The 18,461-nt window shown below is 35.7% G+C and overlaps 1 protein-coding gene across 1 annotated transcript in view; it reads left to right on the forward strand.

Annotated features, from left to right (window-relative positions):
- The window catches only part of CCSER1 (coiled-coil serine rich protein 1), a 463,885-nt gene that overhangs the window by 389,780 nt on the left and 55,644 nt on the right, over nucleotides 1–18,461 (forward strand). The window contains exon 8 of the mRNA XM_072405567.1: nucleotides 14,619–14,702. Within this exon, the coding sequence (XP_072261668.1) occupies nucleotides 14,619–14,702 (84 nt within the window). The remainder of the gene's footprint in view (nucleotides 1–14,618; nucleotides 14,703–18,461) is intronic.

Consider the following 18,461-nt stretch of genomic DNA (forward strand, 5'->3'; position numbering starts at 1 on the left):
TTCCCTTCATTTAGTCTATGAGAATACACTGTGTGAACTGTGTGTCAATATAACCTCTGTAGTACTGTGTAGGCACTGCTTGCATGAAGATACAATATTTGCCTGTTTAAATATATTTAAAAAGTCATTGATTCTGAGGGTTTTTACATTTCTTTTGTACATGACTGTGGAGTTTGGCACTGCCCTGTTGGGATCAAGTTGACCTAACATACCGTATGTATAATAGCAAAAGGGAGTGCTTTCTTTACTGTTTATGTGAATCATGTCTGCACCCTGCTATGTCTTTCATGTAGGAATAAAAACCTGCCACATTTTTTTAGAACGCTCACTGTTGGGTCACTTCTATTCAGATGTTTGTTCTGTGGGAAATATTTGTGTAGGCATTCATGAGTCAACACTAGTATTTAGAAAAGTTTAGTGTCTGAAAAACACATAAATTGAAGAAATGTAAATATAAAACTTAGCAAGTCAGCCACCCCAGCCCCATAATTATTAGCATTCAGCATCCTACCAATGCAAACAACAAGAACCTGCAACAGAGCGGTCCCAAACTGTCCATACATCTGCGTATTAGGCCACCAAACTGCTTGTTTGTCATAGCTAGTTTACTACTAACATCAATTTTGGTGAAATCCTTCAGGTTCAAGAATCTCAGTCCTGGCATATTTATGCACAAATGGGATTTTTTTTAAAACAATTATGCACTGCATGGACTTTGAAATATTGTTATCTTAGAAATGATTTTAACTAGGTCCCCTTACTATAAAAGGAAGGGGGTAGACACACAGGCGCCTGATTTAATAAAGCTTGCCAAGGCTGGAAAGGATACACTTTAATAAGTGAAGCTGGGTGATCCAGCAAACCTGGAATGGATTTCTTAAGTCACTTGCTAGGAAATGTTTTGAATCCTGGACCAGATCCATTCCAGGTTTGCTGGATCACCCAGCTTCACTGATGAAAACGTATCCTCTCCAGCCTTGGAGAGCTTTTATAAATCAGGGCCACAAAGTCAAAAAATCAAATTAAACAAAAAGGGATCTTACAACATTTTTGTTGCAATAGTTAGGTACCTGTAATTTGTAAATGTGTGTAACATGGGCTTCTCCCCCATAACTATATAAACAGATAGATATATTTATTATGCAGAGACAGCAGTGCCTAAGGTGATCTCACATGGTAAAAACACAACTATGGAACTTAAGGCAGATAAGTGCCTAGTGTAGTGAGGAGTGGGAGACCAGGTTTTCTGGTAAGTTTGCAGGGTTTTTTCCATTTCACACCCAAGAAAAGGGACCAAGGACTTGGAGTTGAAAACTGCTAATGTGTGGCATTTTATTTGGGATCCAAGTCTACAGTGTCCTAAAGGGATAAGGTAGGCCAAACACCTCATCCTAACTAGTTATGGTACAACCTCATGGGTGGCCCAGGCAGCTAGTCTGTAAACACAAAAGAAGGCTGAGCGAGGTCTGTAAGCTGAGAGAGTTCAGAAGTGCTGAGGGAGCCAAGGAGGTTTGCAGATTAGGTGGGTTTATGGTTGTTTCTATCACATGTATAATTGTGATTAACTTTGGAGAGTTCAGATAGAGCTCAACAGGCCAAAATTGTTAGGAGCAAGAGCAGGGCATAGTGAAGGAAGGTCTTGTTTCTGAGCGTTCCTGGTGTTTTGAATTTAGTACTGTTGGAATAATTTTTTAAAATACCAGTTTTGTTGTCAATGTTGGAGTAAATAAAAGCCAAAGTTTATTTTTTTCCCTATTTCTGTGCACCAAGTGAATGATATATATATATATAGAGAGAGAGAGAGAGAGAGAGAGAGAGAACCGCTTTGATAAACCTGTTTAAAACAAGCCATTGCAAATAGTAAAAACAATAAAAAAAAAACAATGTGATTGTTGAGAGATTGGTGTTTTAGCTTCCTGTATTCTGTTCATTACTATATTAAAAATAGCATATATATATATATATATATATATATATATATATATATATATAGTTATTGTTGTGTTTTTAAAGTATGAATATATAAGTATATTATTTCGCATAGCATTTCTTATGCCTTTGGGAAGTGTTTTTTCTTTGTTTTTTACAACACATTTTGTGACTTTTATGTACCTGATCAGAAAATGAAGCAGATGAATATTTCATTCTCTGTGTTACAGTGCTGAATCTAAAATGTATTCCTCTAGAGGTCACTGTTGAAGTATTAGCACTTCAGTGACATAACTGTAGTCAGTTCTAGTCTCAAAAAAACAATATCCTGAAAATGTTATTTGAGCCAGACCTTCTTTTCTTTCTTTTCTTCAGTATGTTCCAAAAAAAATAAAAATAATTAAAAAAAAAAAAAAAAAATATATATATATATATACATATATATATATAAATATATACAGTATGTATATAACGCCCGCAGACAGGAGGAGGACAGAACCCTGCCCAGAGAAGAATCTCATCTCAGATTTTTATTACTTGTGTCCTTGTTGGTTTTTTCACAAGACAGGGAGTGAGGGGAATCTTTGTAACTGCCCTTAAATATTAGTAAAAACTCCAAGGGATCAAATCATTTTCACCTGCCCAATTTATCTGAAATGACAAAAAAAGTTTTCAGCTTCAACTAAACCTAACGTTAAACCACTCACAAACAGAAATATATTTTTTTTTCCTAGATACTACAATACACTTTAATGGAAATACTCACAAACTGACCCATATACAGTATGATAGGAATAACAGCTTTTATCCTAGGCACTTAAAAGAATCCATCACCTTCTGTCAAGCCATGACTTTAGCCAGATCTGTTCTGACATTACAAAGAGTAACATTCACTTTCAGCACCTTAGGAAACATTTCATACCAGGATACAACTCATCAATGTCCAGTGTCTGATGCTCAGATCATGAAAACAATCACTATCCTCAGAACCAACCTTTACAATATAAACAGACCAAGAAAAAGAATTGTATCTCACAGGTTGTCACTTTTACTTGCCATCTGGAGGGCCCAAAAAAAAAAAATCAGTAGAAACACTTTTATGGTTGCAAAGTCAGCCTACCCAACTTTGTGGTTGTAGTATTCCTTGTACCAGTTCCATGTTCAGTGTTTTCCTGCTGATCATATGTGTAAACAAACGTATCAATATGTGTATACAAATACTGCTCAATGAGTGGATGAGCTAAGATGACATTCATAAAGCTGGTTATTTACACAGCAGTGGCCATAACAATAAATATGTTTGGATTGCAGATGGGTTAAGCTGATGTTGTTGCTTTTATTTCCAAAACTATAAATACTTCCATCCATTCCCAGGATATCTTTATTATGTGGTTCTGCTTGATGCCACAAGCTTTTCAATCAAAATGGTTAAATCCATAACCATTTTTTACTTCAAATAAGGGTCTTGACTTCATTTAGGGTCATTTTTGCTCCTAATCTGCTGATCTAGCCTACCCTCTCTTGCACAGATACATACTTACCCCAATTCAACATCCACAACAGCCCTATATATTTCAATAGTACTGTCCTCTGAAATACAGTCCTTAGCAAGGATTCCACAGCTTTATAAAGCAAATAAATAGCTTTCCAAACAAAACAACACAGCTTCTTACTAAGCTTCCACACAGACTTGTTTTGCAGCCTACCTTCTGCCATTCCACTTCATTTTCCTGGCAGCATACCTCTGCTACTTATAGCAGACCTCCAGTCTGCTGCAGTCCAAAACTAGGAGTTTATCTGGGATGGAATGGGAATGCTCACTCTTCCTTCACTCTTCATAGTCCAGAGCCCTTAAATAACCATAACCAATAACAATGGCAATTAAGGTAACTGTATAGACAATAAGTAGATGGTTGACAGGTTTTATTGCATGCTTTGCATACCCTTTAATAAGCTTTCATAGCTCATATTCCAAAATCAGTGAAGAAGCAGCAATGATGATATTTTATTCTTACTGATTAACCGCTCAAAACATTCTCCTGAAGCAGAAAAAGCATATGCTTTAAGTGACCCTCTTAGGGGGTCAACTTAATTACATTACAATTGCAATAAGGAAGATACACATCTTTCTCTTAGCCCATTTGCTAAAACATTTTACTATAGCATGTCCTGGGGCACCAATTCTCCTCCATACTTTTGACTGTGCAGCATAGTTTTTGTGGCTTCTTCTGCCAACGCTATGTGTCCGCAGAGAGGTGGAGGCATTATTCGACCAACCAAAAGAAAGGATGAATTAGGAAGAGGACAGATATGTTTATTATCCAATAGTAATATTTAGATTTTGGTTTGGGGCTGCCCACATATATTTACAGATCTCTCAGAAAGGGATAGTGATAAAACCTAATTATTCCAGGACTTCCATCCATATAGGTGAATGTTTTTGGGTAAAATTAGTAGAGCAGAAAATCTATTCAACATTGACTATAGAACTACATTGTTTGCTTGATGTTTTGCAGAGTGAAATATATCTATTTTAAAGTTTGCCTTATTAGGAAACTGTGTTCCAATGTCTGTATAGCTCACCCAGGCCGTTATTGCAGAGATTGCACAGTTTGTGCGTTGTCAGCTCTTCTGTTGAAATAACCACTGTAACCATCTCTGCAATTTTTCATAATAAAATTACAGCACTTGAGATGACAACTCTGTGTGTGATGCAGTGCCATGTCCATCTTCAGAATATCCTCTTACCCATGATCATTGCCCTTAGCCATGCTTCCTAATGAAAGCCTCCTCATCAAGTTTGATTACCACTCTTCTGTTTTCCAAGTGTGCATAACGATGAGCCTGGTTTATGAAACATTTTCCTGCAGTAATAAAACTAATTAAAGCAGGCATCCATCCTTTCACTACTCTTTAATGAATTATAATGAGATCATTAATCTAGTCACTTCCTTGCACTGAGTCTATTGGCTGGGTGTCTGCAAAGACTTGTCAGCACTCTACTCTTGCCCTTTGGAATCGTGCAGTTATTAAAAGCTGTGGCTGCCTGCTTTTGTTAGTCAATAGCCACGATACAGTATGAATTAAACAAGTTCTATGCTAAGATGAATAAAGTCCTGGGTTTCCGGGCTGTGGCCTTTGCTGCTGTTATCCTAAACTCTTAGCAACTCCTTCCACAGTGCTTTTCTCTTTTTGGCAATTAAATCGAAAATGCAAATAATTAAATTGAACAACAGGGCCAAAAAACAAGATGGGACAGAGCTTAATGTTGCCAGAAATGATTTAAATCCATTAAAGTGTTCTTAATTTTACTCTTAAGACTTAATTAGTTAAGGCAGGAAGCTAAGCAAGTGCAAAATGAGGAGGCCTGTCTCAAAGCTAATTCATCTGTGATCAGTTTGCATCACTTCAAGCCTAAACTAAAAACAATTTGTATACAAGTGATCTGATCATTAGTTACTTATTGGTAATCAAGGCCTTTACTGACATAAAAACAAATTGTATTTTCATTAATTACAGCAGATGACAAAGCAGTGCAAAAACGTGCAAAAATCGAATGGTTCTATATTGGTGTGGACTTAATAGGCAGAGATTCAGATCAGGCACTATGCCCAAACATTACCGAAGGACTTAGTCTTTTCCACCCCTACTTCATTTAAAAGCAATTGTATGGGAGGACCCTCATAAAGAGGATTGATATCAGGAATCTAAAAGATTCTGCACACAGAGACAGTCTGTCCTATACCGAAGCATATGCAGCGGTGGAAAGGGTCTTGGGCAGGGAGCTTACACTTGATCTGTGGACAATTATATGGCAGCAAGCTCAGAAGAGGTCCTTCTGCACTGTAAGAAAATACCAAAAAGAATACAGTGAAACATACAGTGAAATCTTACTGCACAAGATATATCCCAAACCTTAGCAAAGGACTAATGGCCAATATACTAACAGCAGCTAGATGCCTCATTGCGAAAAAATGGAAGTCAGCATCCCCCCCAACACGCTCAGCCCTTTTTTCACGCATTAAAGATGTTCAACTCATGGAACAGTTGACGGCCCAGATGTATGATAGCCTAGATTAGTTTATTATAATCTGGGCTCCATGGGATATGTATGTATTCTCATATCCTCATAGTTCTGACGTATGAAGCTTACCTCATACACATGTAATAAGATGGGACGTCAGCAAGGGGTGATGTTGTTTTCCAGCTAGACTCCAGATCCAGTGACTTTCCTTTTAATTTTTTTTTCTTCCTTTATGCCTTCCCCAACCCCCCTATTTCCTCCCCCTAAGTTTACTATCCGCAGATGTGCAGTGTTGCATTCACCCTACTATATGCAGATTAGTTCATGTTCCTTATTTTTAAGATGAATTGTAAAATGTGAGATTTTCCCACACAAGAGCCATGAGGTCAAACATGTATAGAGTGTATGGAATGAAGCTGACTTTTTTATGTATGTAATATCTATCAGATAAGATTGTCCCAAATGGCATCCTTTCACAAAATAAGTTGTTGGTATCCTCTGATAAAGAATTATCTACTACATGCTGACCCGGAACCATCTCTAAAGATTCAAACCAACTCTAAAAACCACATGGACAAAGACTGCCTCTTTAGCCTTGGACTATCATGTAACTATGTGACACCTCCTCCCATGTTGATACTGTTACCATAATATTACATTTTATATATATATACATACAAAGATTTTATAGTAGGGGCGTTTAACCTTAGGCCCTGAGGGTTAGGATCCACGCACAATTTTTTCAAACAGACAGCAGTAAATTTAGTAAGGTAAGGTGTTTTAGTTATTTATATGGTCAAACATAAAACACAATAAAATTTGTGTTTTGAATATTGAGGAGTATAGCTATACAGAACAAAATTTGGAAAAAGAATGGATAAGGGTATTTTTAAACAACCATTGGACTAAATTTTGTACATGACTAGAGTTAATCTAAAGTACCATGTTTAACTCTCACATAATCAGTCAAAGCTACATATTTAGAGAATGTTAATTGGCAAAAAAAATTGATTGCATATTCACCATACTGCTTTTTGGTCATACGCGGATTTCCATAAAGGAAAGTAAAAAAAAACCTGATTTAGTGCAGTTTTTATATACCAAAAAGCAAGCTTAAAAGTATATGACATTGACAGATTTGCTGGTCATCCAATATGCCCCTTCATGGTGTTTTCTGGACTGAAAAGATGGTGTTTTCTTCTGTCCTATTGCTTCTTACATCAAAATGTAGTTCAGGCTCTTCCCGTTAGGCTAGCACAAGGGCCTTCTAGCTATTTTTGTCTGTTATTCTCTTTGTCATTCAGAAATTTTGTACATGTATTCTCTGTATAATTAAATGGTGTTGCTTCTCCTGGCATCCACATATTAAAGATAAACTCCAGGCAAATAATATTATACACAGAATATATATGATAGCTGTTTTCATGCCAAAGGATATGTATTTATGTCCTTTCATTCTTGAGATTTACACATCCCGGCCGGGCAGAAGAACCAGACTGCTACCTTGACTTTTCTACAAAGTCTTGTCAGTGCCCTCTGCCTGTGATTAGACAGTAAATAAAATGGAGCAAACCAATAGGATTTACATATTCCTGCCAGACAGAAGAACAAGACTGTTACCCTGACTTTTTACTTCTACAAAGTCCTATCCCTCACCTCAGCCTGTCATTGAACAATAAATAAAAGCAGCAGACTGAACATATCTCTTTGTCAGTCCGAGCTCTCCTGTACAGATGGCAAGAGGCTAATACTAGGTCATGTATAGGTATTTGCCCATGGTTTCTTTTAAAATACACTTAATACATTAATTATTATTATTTATAAGGAGTATTTATATAGTGTCAACATATTACACAACGCTGTACATTAAATTTGGTTAGCAAATGACAGATCCAAACAATGACAAAGGAGAGGGAAGAGGACCCTGCCCAGAAGAGCTGACAATCTAAGAGGAAGGGAAAGTAGCACACAATACGAGTGTGCTACTTTCCTCCAAAAAAAACATACCTATGAGGTGTTTTTATTCTGCCTGGAACTTTAGATAAAAAGTTGGACTTCTCTAGCCGTTATCATTATTAAAGCTTTGTTTTTTGTGTTGGTATAAAAAGTGCATGCTGCAGTGACTGAAAGTTTTGGTTCACAGCTAATGACAGGTATTCAAGTTCAGGTTACTAAGAATCTATAAATCATCTGGAAAGCCAAGGTAGAAACACATGTTTATCACCTTCCATAAAAAGAATGTGTTCTTTTTATAGGCCATCAGTTTGTGCCTTAAGTTCCAGGATATTTTTAGTATATTTAGTTTATTTATTGAGTATAAAAGAAAATAGGTATTTTTTTCTATTTCCTACTACTAGATTTCATAAAATATTATTTTGGAAAATATTTTAATTCTAGTTTAGTTTGGTGAGTTGAGCCAACAACTGGCTTTCAATATATTCCCTGCCAACTTTATGTGCTCCATCACCTGTACTTCTATAAATATAGGATAATAAAAGAAAATGTTAGGAACAGTGGGACTCCAATGTCTATAGTTGGAGTACATTTCTCAGTTGCCTTACACCTGATATAAAACCCCTGATTGATGTAATGCGTATAAAGAAGCAACCACATATACCAAAACTGAAATATCAAAAAAGCACAAGAAACATATTCGTTCCCGTAAATTTCTTTTAATTTTTTTTAACTTGATCAATAGATTTTTTATAAGTCTTTTCTTAAGCTTTTTACCCCAGTTGAACTCTCAGAATTTTTTTAGATCTTGGAAATCCCTGATAAAACCAATTTGTTAGTTGTCATTGGGAAAATGCCTCTTACAACTTTTAACAATGTTCTTAATACTATATTTAAAAAAAATCTAGTATTATCCCAGTTGTCTGTTGTAGAGTAGGCTTAAGAACTATGCAGGCTTCATAGTTCAAGAACCACTACTAACTGCCGGCGGAACCTGGGGGTGTCAGTAAAACCCTTGGTTTAAAATGTCTGCAATGCTCTGATTTTTTTTTGTGATAACCGAAACACCGAAACACAGCACCATTTACTGGTTTGCATAACATACTATTTATTGTTTTTATACTTTATTATTATTTTGCAATAAACATATCAAATATATTAATACAATGTATAATAAAGCAAAGTAAAAAAAAAATAAGCTACATTTTTTAATATCACTACATTTTGTTTATATTGTGTTTTTTTTTTTTTTTTAACGATTATGGGCATTCCATGGATCTTCAGAATACTACGTTTGCTTTTTACTTAGTGTCATTAAAAGGAAATACAAAAACTAATATGGTGTTGGAACTGTACTAGCAGGTTGGATTGCAGCCCCAATGTGTGTGTATTATTTTTATGTCTTTTATGGCTAAAATAACTTTAATAAACCAATAATATTATAAAGTTGCATAGACTATTCTCCTTGCAACAATCACTTTGTATATTTGTATATACACAAATAACTGATACCTTAATTATGACATTTTTGTCTGTTGTGAAACAGACATTCTTTTAAAGAATGCTTTGCACACTTTCTATATGGATACATCCTATGCTGTTTTGAAATATGAAGTGCCCAAAAATATCCTTATCCATCAATGTCTAAATCCAGGAAGTAATGTAGTGCAAGACTAGAGAGCAGTACGTTTTTTTTGCAGATGTTAAAAAGCTGCTTGTGGTAGTGGTTGACGGATGGAGGATGTTGGTACACATGTTGGTGAAGGATGTTGGTGGAATAGGTGAACATTGTAGCATTAATTCTGTCTAACCAGTGCAACCCATGATTGCAGTCCTGTAATGTCTGTTGAATCAGTGGTCACTCGCATCATGTTAACTAACCAATGCACCTAACAATCAAGTCAACAATGAACAATTAAAAGAGCTGAGTTATATAATTTTAATATAATTGATTAACACTGCTAATTTTCCACTTCTTATGAGCTCAAATATTTGAATAAAAAAGGAATTAAAAAGTTACTGCTAGATTTGGAAAAGTTCCGGAAACTGGAAAGCAAAGTGTTGCTGCATGAAAATTTGTGGAATATTTGCTGCTGTGTTTAAAGCTAACTCTTGCTGCATCCCAAAGGTAAAACATATGATTTGAGAAGTATGATGTCTCTCTGGTAATGGTACTCCTGGCATAACCCCTTACTTAGAATTGGTGCAAGCCAGAGAAAACTCTGAATTCATAATGTGTTTGCTTTAGGCACTAAGCTGTGATGCATGTCTCCAATTAGCTTTACAGTGTACTATTTAAGTGGTTATATGATTATTGGATAAGTAGTAATTATTTGGTTAAATACATTTGAATAAAGCACATTGTAATACAAGAAAGTATCCAAGTGTGTTTATTAATGAAACTAATAAAATATTTCAGTTTCGTACATTGACTTGAGTAGCATGTAGGAATAGGAATGCTCCTAGCATATTGTTTAGGAGCATTCCTAGGAAACCATTTTGAAAGTGAAATAAAATGGGCAGTTGGGTTTTAAGGACTAAAATCAGCTAGCTTAATTACATATCTGTCAGCAGGACTTACATAACACCAATGATAATGTATTATTATAATATTTGTTCAAGCATAGCTGAGCAGCCACTACATTGGAAGGTACAACTTTTTATATATTTGCTTTAACTTCTGTACATGAAAGTGTTTGCTTCTAAAAATGAATAATAATTCTTAACTGTTGCCCATATACACGGAGGGACAATGTCACTGAGGGGTGATCTGTTATAGAAAGGGGCTTTAAGCTGCCGTGATAAACCAGGTAGTCATTGACTTCCTTTTCTGACCACATCTTCAACTGCATTAACAGCAGCAGTTGCAAAAGTAAAAAACACGTACCTTATCCAGATGTCAAAATATTAGATAGAAGTGATTGTGATTACAAATATAGAATTCGTATTGCAAAATTGAATGTTCATTTATAATTTTGCTGGACCACTTTTGTACTATGTGCCCACACCTGGATGTGCACAAACTGCAGGTGGATTGGCAGGTTCTAACTGATCATCTTATCAAATGGTTGGCATAGAGCAGCCTGGGCAGGCAGGCCTGATTAACTTTCCTTTCCTGTATTATTGCCATATAATGATCTATAATCACAAAGATGTTTATGTAATTGTTGGTTGCAGGCTCAAAACCCTACATGCCCTGGAGTTAGCAAGGCAACTAAACCAATTTTTTATCATATGTAGATGACATGAAACACACAAATCATGTTTATTGTGATTTTTCTAAGTAAAGTGGATTGGTGTGTTACTCTATTTGTTTGTGTAGTACTAATGCAAATTACATTTTCTTATACAACATGCTGTTTTCTATCACAGTTGCAGGTAGGGGACCCAAGTAAAATGTAATAGAAAACATTAATTTGTCATGTTCGTATTTCACAGCTCAGTGACAATTTAATCAGCATGATAGAGAAAATATTTTTGGCTTCAGCCATTAAGCCATGACTTTCACTGCAGATCCAAAAAAAGGATACCTCTTTTTTAAGATGTCTTCCTGGCAAGACATTCATATGTGCCATTTTTTTTTGCTTTCAAGGATGGATTCTTGGATGTTGGGTTGAAAAAGATCCGACATTGTTTTGCATGTTCAGTTAATGTGGAACTAATATTTTTATGTTTAAATGATTGTTACCGGCGGTTTTTGTTATGTTGTGTAACATAGCTTGTAAAGGTCTATCTAGTAGTATTACCCTGTATATTGCCCCAGTCTAGGATGTAGGGTCCTCCCTAGGTTAGGCGAAACTTTTTAGGTCTGTTGCCTATTGTTCAAAATTCTTCCTGTCATATGTGTAGATTTACTGAAAAAGAATGTAAGATTGTTTTTGAAAGTAATAGAATATATTGTATTGGCCCCCATACTCAGCTTGTACTTAAGTCCACACATTTTTTTTCGGATCAGTTGTCAGCCAGATCATTTTACTAAAACAGGTTGGAAACTTGGCAAAATTTTACATTTCTGCCAAATGGTGCATGAGAAAAGTAGGCTTCCAGTAGGATATGTAATTGTGAACTGCATTTATTCTAATTTAGGGATATTTTCATGTTTATAACAGTTTAAATATTCAGTTTGTTAATAGACTGGCACATGTAGCTTAGAGAGCTCCATGCTAATAGTAATATAGCTAAAAAAAATAATCTTGAAGAATTTTCCTCTGTTGGGACCAAGGACACATGAAGGATTTTGGTGCTGACCCATGAAGTGAACTGGAATCACCCGATTTCTAATGCATGAGTTGTTCAGTTTTGCTATGTAAAGGACATCTCATACCATTCAGTTTAAATTAATCCTTTATTCTTTGTACATTAGTAAACTGAGATTTACATGCCACAGTTGGAGTATTGTTTCTCTGTTTCTTTCAGTCAGTTGGCTTGGGTTTTCCTTATCCCCATTCAAATCAAAACCATCAAAGTGCTGGAGCAGGCAAGGAGCGGTCAATTAACAAGCAGTTGTCCATGTATTTTAAATTTATTTATTTTGATAGACCAGCAGATTCAGATTCTTAAAGTAGTTGCAAAATTGCTCAAGGAACTTCAGAAACTTATTTATGTAATAAACTGGCTAACTTTAACTCACACAAAGAACCACCTGTACATGGTGTTCTCCTGGTAGATTTGCTGATGGGGGTTTTTATGTGCCATCATTATCATTTTTAGGACCACAGAAACCAGCCAAAGAAGGATTGTTGTGAAGCATAGTTATTGTTATTTCGATTAAAACTAGCAGAAAGCAGGACTGTTGCCTTGTCTTTATGCACATAATTCAGTGACAAGTCCACTTATCTGCACAAATATTTACTGGTCACGTGATGTTCTTGTAACGGTATGCTGTTTTTAGGAACAATATAACTTTAAACATTATTTCCTTGAACTGTTTGCCACTTTCTTTGCTATCACTACACATTTATAGTGCATGAATACATTATGACGAATATGACTTTCCATGCTCAGGCATTTATAATATAATACCACTGCATAGTATTACTCAACACTCTGGCCTGCATTTTACATCCTATTCACATACAGACTGCATTGTTGAGCCTATGGTGTTACTCCTAATTTTGTAGGTCTATATGTTTAAAGAGAACTGTATTATTAGAGGAGAGGCTGGACATTTTCCCTGTGCTTTTCTTACCAAACAGAGTGCTATGAACATTTATAAAGCTTATTACAGTACTTTGTAAATGTGTGCTGCTTTCTCTTTTTTAAAGCAGTGTCATGGGTGTCCTACCATTGCTTTATAAATGCAGCACTTAATGTCATTTATTTAGGGTTTACATTTGCATTAAGCCGGAAATCAAAGTTTATGAGTCCCCGTTAGCCATTTCCACTTGCTACATCTGTGATGTAGGGTAGCTAATTGATATATAGCTTCTTAGACAACCTTTACCATTCTGTATAGGAGTTCTTTAACCCATTTTTGCTTTTAGTTTGTATACAGTCCTTCTTAGCTTGAGGCCCCATGCTTGGAATGTTTTTTATAAAAGCCCCTACTTTGACAGCCACCAGCCAGGTCATTTACAGCCTAGATTACCATTAAAAGTCATGATCCAATCAGAGTGATTCCTGATTATGCGATCTATTTTAGCTTTGACATGCTATGAACATTCTTACCAACAGGTTGAAGTGTAAAAGTCTTATATTTACTTAAAAATATATACAAATGTTTGTGTTATGCAAATTACTCACTCCGTTATTGTCAGGTTGACCAATGTATATTGATACTGCTTAATTTGGTTTGAGCATCTAGGCATCAACAACCTCTCCGTAATGAAAGTGTTAAAGAGAATTGTAAGGCAGGATATTTAACGAGAAGCTAGTAAAATGACTAAATTTACCCTTTTAACACTTTTAATTATTTCACTTGTAATTAGAGAGTATTTAACATGAAATTTAGCCACTCTTCAATAGCTTGCAAGCTCATAATTTATGTATTCCTGGAACACAAAATGCTGGCAGAGCTCAACAAAAACAGGGAAAACTACTAGTGCATCAACTACTACTGCATCAAGGTTGCTGACTTTTTTTTTTACCTGGTTTAGATATACTTCACATGTTAGATAGAAAAGTACATAGGTCCAACAGGTAAAACTTTAGCTAGTGGAGGGGAGTTATTTCTGTAATTCAATAATATAGCTTTTCATAATTATAATCGGGTCATTACATACAAATTACATTTAGTGAACTTGGTAAGTCTTGCCTAGCTAGTTGCCATATATAAAAAGAGTTGAATTTAACAGATTGTGTTTATAGAAAAAAAGAAAAAAAATAGATTTTATTAGTAAAATATAATATTATTCTTCAATGCATCATCAATAAATGTATCTTCTTTCAATATCATCTTCTAACTTTAAGTTGTATAACCATCTGTTCCCAAAATGAGATACAGCAGGAGCTCCTGCCGCAAAGCTTATGGGAATCAAACACTGGCAAAGCCATCTTGTGAAGTGAAAGACGGTTATATTTTTCATCATAGACACATTAAGTTGTTTATACTGCACTTCAGAAGATGTTATAAAAAATATCACACATGACACAGGAAAATTGAGGTTTATTACTTGGATGCAATTATATCCTACTGTGTGAAACAGCTTTTCCTTGTTAAGAAGAAAGAGAAAATGCTAGTCCTATTATAACATCTGATTTCATGTTGTCATAGGATATAATGAAAGATGAATGCTCAATGCTGAAGCTGCAGCTTAAGGAACGAGATGAACTTATCCACCAACTGCAAGAAGAGCTGGTAAGTTATCCAAGAATCATTGAAAGGTGGTCATTGAAAACTAACAACATTTTAGTTCTGATCAAGCTCTTAGGAAGACGTATGGCTTCCACAGTACATTCACAGAAGTGTTTTTTTATTGTTTTACACCATTTCAGATGGTTTTGTTATCATTTGTCTCCATAAGGACAAAAAAATAAAAATGTATTTTTGTTTTTGTTTGAAAATTGCCAAGACTAACTTAGGAAGTGATAAAACAGATGATACAGCTAAGAAATAAAGTGTTCCCGAGGTATGTGGGTATACTATTGTTCATTTGGATAAAGCTCAGCTACAGCCATTTTTTAAAGTTTTGCACAAAAAATAAAATTATTATTATATTATTATTATTAGGCTAAGTTTAACCTCTCTCCCTGTTCTGATGATTGATGTGGCAGGTGCTTTATATGCAGAAAAAAACTAAATAATAATAGCTTTTTGTTACTTTAGGTTTACCTCCAACCAATCTTTATTTTTAGTTTTAAATCATGTAGGGACGAGTATGAAACCCCCAGCAATAATACAGGCAGCAAATTTAATCATAATAATGTCTAATTCTAAATACAGATTTCAGATTTCTGTTTGATTTATTACATTTCTGTACTATGGAGAGGGTAGAGGGAAAGTCAAGTGAGCAGCAGCCGGCTGTGTTCTGTCATAGGAAAGTACAGTGATTGTTCTTGATCGACAGTGGGACTGCTGTACATTTGATGCTAGATTTTTGGCCAAGACAAACATGATGGTTTGTCTTGGGTGACATTTATCTTGCATATGAACGTAGCTTAACACTCACCCACTTTTTTACATGCTTCCTAATAAAAGAGAAGTTGGCACCACCCCTGGAATAGCAAGTCATGTGAATTCTACCCAGCTGAGACACAATTGATAATAATGTTCTTACAACTGTCTAACTCCTTTCCTAACTAGAATGTTTTACATTAAAAGAATTCCAGCACAAAAATCTATAGTATTCATTTTTGCTGTTTAGATCATAGTAGAAAATTGTAAATGGTTTTGGAACCCTTTTCTTAAATGGGACCTGTACTGTGGCGACTGTTCCCAAAAAGTCTAACAGAGGCTAACAAAAAAAAAATATTCACAGGTATTAACTATAGGCTCCCTGGCTCTGGTGTCATCCTAATACTGACTGATTTACTACACCTTGTTCTGCACTGTTTCACAGTGTTCAGCCAGCCATCTTGGTAGGGGCAAAGCTTCTTTCTTGCTTTCTTGTGTTAGCTGACCCTGGAACTGATGACTGGTGGACATCCACAAAGGTAATGAAGCAGATACAGGGAGATTCTTGCATTTCAGCAACAATAACGGTAAACAGCAAAGTATTAACATCAAATGTCACGAAACAGTCACAGACAGCAGTTCCTTAATGATCTTCTGCTGCAGATATATAAAGCTATGGGGTTACAGAAGAGTGCCTAGCCACCATGTCATATAAGGAAGTGTAAAGCTTTGTTTAATTAAGGATTGAAGAAAGAAGTTAATCTTTTCAGTTGTCATTTCTAAATGTGCAAGATAAGAGTATAAATCTCCTCTTTGTGAATAAAGTCTACTTCAAACTTCCAACACCATAGAAGCACAGAGAGTGGAGCACTTCAGGCCACTTTGTGCAGAGGTATAGCAAATACTTATTCCACATACCTACATGGTTTTCTATTGCATTGTAATAGCATTCATGGTACTGAATGATTTGGAAGAAATGATACCTTATTTAATTAGTAAACTGCATTTTCCATATTCCATTTAAGCTACTGGATTGTCCAGATACTCTTAGCTGTGTCTTTGCTGCTTGCAGTTTCACCTTTATATAAATTGTTATTGCAATGATTTCAGCATTCTAATGAATAATAGGTAATTTACATTTTTTTCCCATTGCTATTGTTTTGTAGTGTTTTGATGTCACCACTGCTTTATAAAGATCATATGGCATATTCTACAAAATTCAATGTCCAAATAAAGGTTTTCCATATTATATGTGCACTTTAGAAGTAGAGTTTAGTTACTACAGGCAACAGCTTCACTTTGCTTTGCTTGAGATTTTATATTTATTCTTGGGAGCTCTGCTCCTGTAAGGTTTCTGAAAGCAATTTGTTGTATATAATATATTTAGTGTACAGATAAAAAGGCTGTCTGTTGACTATTTCCCTCATATTATGCGCACATTAAAGTGTTATTTATTTCATACTCCTTTGTAACAGCCACTGCTGTTTTATCTGAAGGCATCATGTTTTCTGTCTTATCTCTCATTGCCTCAGAAACTGCTTTGGTGGCCATAAAACAAACACAGAGTGGAATTTATTTAGCTTTCCCTGTCGCTACCCTTATGTCTTTGTTGTCTAGAAACAGAAAGTAATACTCCCAGGGAGAAAAGCAGATGAGTTTCAGGTTAAATAGGATCATTTAGGCCAAGATAGACGAGGACAAGATCATAGGGTCAGAGCACACAAATTTATCAAGATGAGATAATATCTGACAGGTGCCCTGAGATTGAAATGGATACATTGTAATGGATTGATATGTACAAATGTTTGCTTGTCCCTCTATAACAAATAGACATATTTTATTGTTTGCATCTCTCTTGTGCCCTGGTTCTTCTGTATTTTCATTAAACAGATGCCAGGAGCTGGAGCTACAGAAGAATAATCAAAAATGCTGTAATGAAAGGGTCATCAGCAGCAGTACACAGAGTGACATATTGTAATGAGGTCAGCCTCTTGGAAAGCTGACTGTGAGAAATGTAAACCAGTGATAAAAGTAAAGATAATGTAAAATAAATTGTCTGTCATATTAGCTGCTGAGCGTATCACAAAAGTTAAAGTGAACACACATGGGACAAAACCAACATGCCATACAGATGTTTTTGACAGAGCCATGGAACAATCTCACTGTCTGTGGAGTGGTAATGATTGCCCTTCTGGACTGTGGGACTTGTACTGACGTGCATTGAATAGTAGATGTGTATGCTATGTGAAAAAGAGGATCACTAAAGGGCCACTTTTTTTACCAAATTATCAGATCAATGATGGCCGGTTTTAAAAACAAATGACTAAACTACTGATTAAAATGAATTAAAAAAAAATAAAGTTGGCCAAAAAAGTTACAAGTTACATTAGAAGCATACTCCTTGTTCAGACAACTTCCTGTTGCCAGGTCACTTACTTAAGAAGGGAATGTCAGGTGATGGCCGTGAATCAAGTGAGCCGCAGACATCAATCCCACCAGCAGAGGGAGTGCTGTTGCTAAGATAATCTCAGGTGTTATTCAGATGTTTGCCAGCAGAGGGAGTGCATCTGCGGAATACCCTGGTTCTCTGAGGCAAGGGAGCAGCTGACATAGAATCACCCGACCTGAAGTATGCAGAGTGTTTGATCCAGAGGCAGAGATGGTGCTGGCAGCAGGGGAATGCAAGGAGGGTGAGCAAGAAGGAGGCACAGATCCCCTGGACCTGCAGGGATCTGTGACACTGTATCACAAGAACTAGAGCCAATTCAAAGAAACTGATATCATTTCTGGATTCAGCAGACCTAAAATACACTAAATATATTAAAAAATCCTTGGCAAGTGAAAACATTGTTTTTTTTTGTTGCGCTATGTAATATCAGAATTGATGTAAGTTTAATGACATCTATCCTAAGGTTGTCAAAGAATCCGCACTGGAATACTCCCATTAAAAACAAAATACTGTAGAAACCCCTTAGTTAGAAGATAGGTTGCCTAGTTTGAGAA

Source organism: Pyxicephalus adspersus, chromosome 3 (assembly GCF_032062135.1).
Source record: "Pyxicephalus adspersus chromosome 3, UCB_Pads_2.0, whole genome shotgun sequence".
NCBI classification, from domain to species: domain Eukaryota; kingdom Metazoa; phylum Chordata; class Amphibia; order Anura; family Pyxicephalidae; genus Pyxicephalus; species Pyxicephalus adspersus.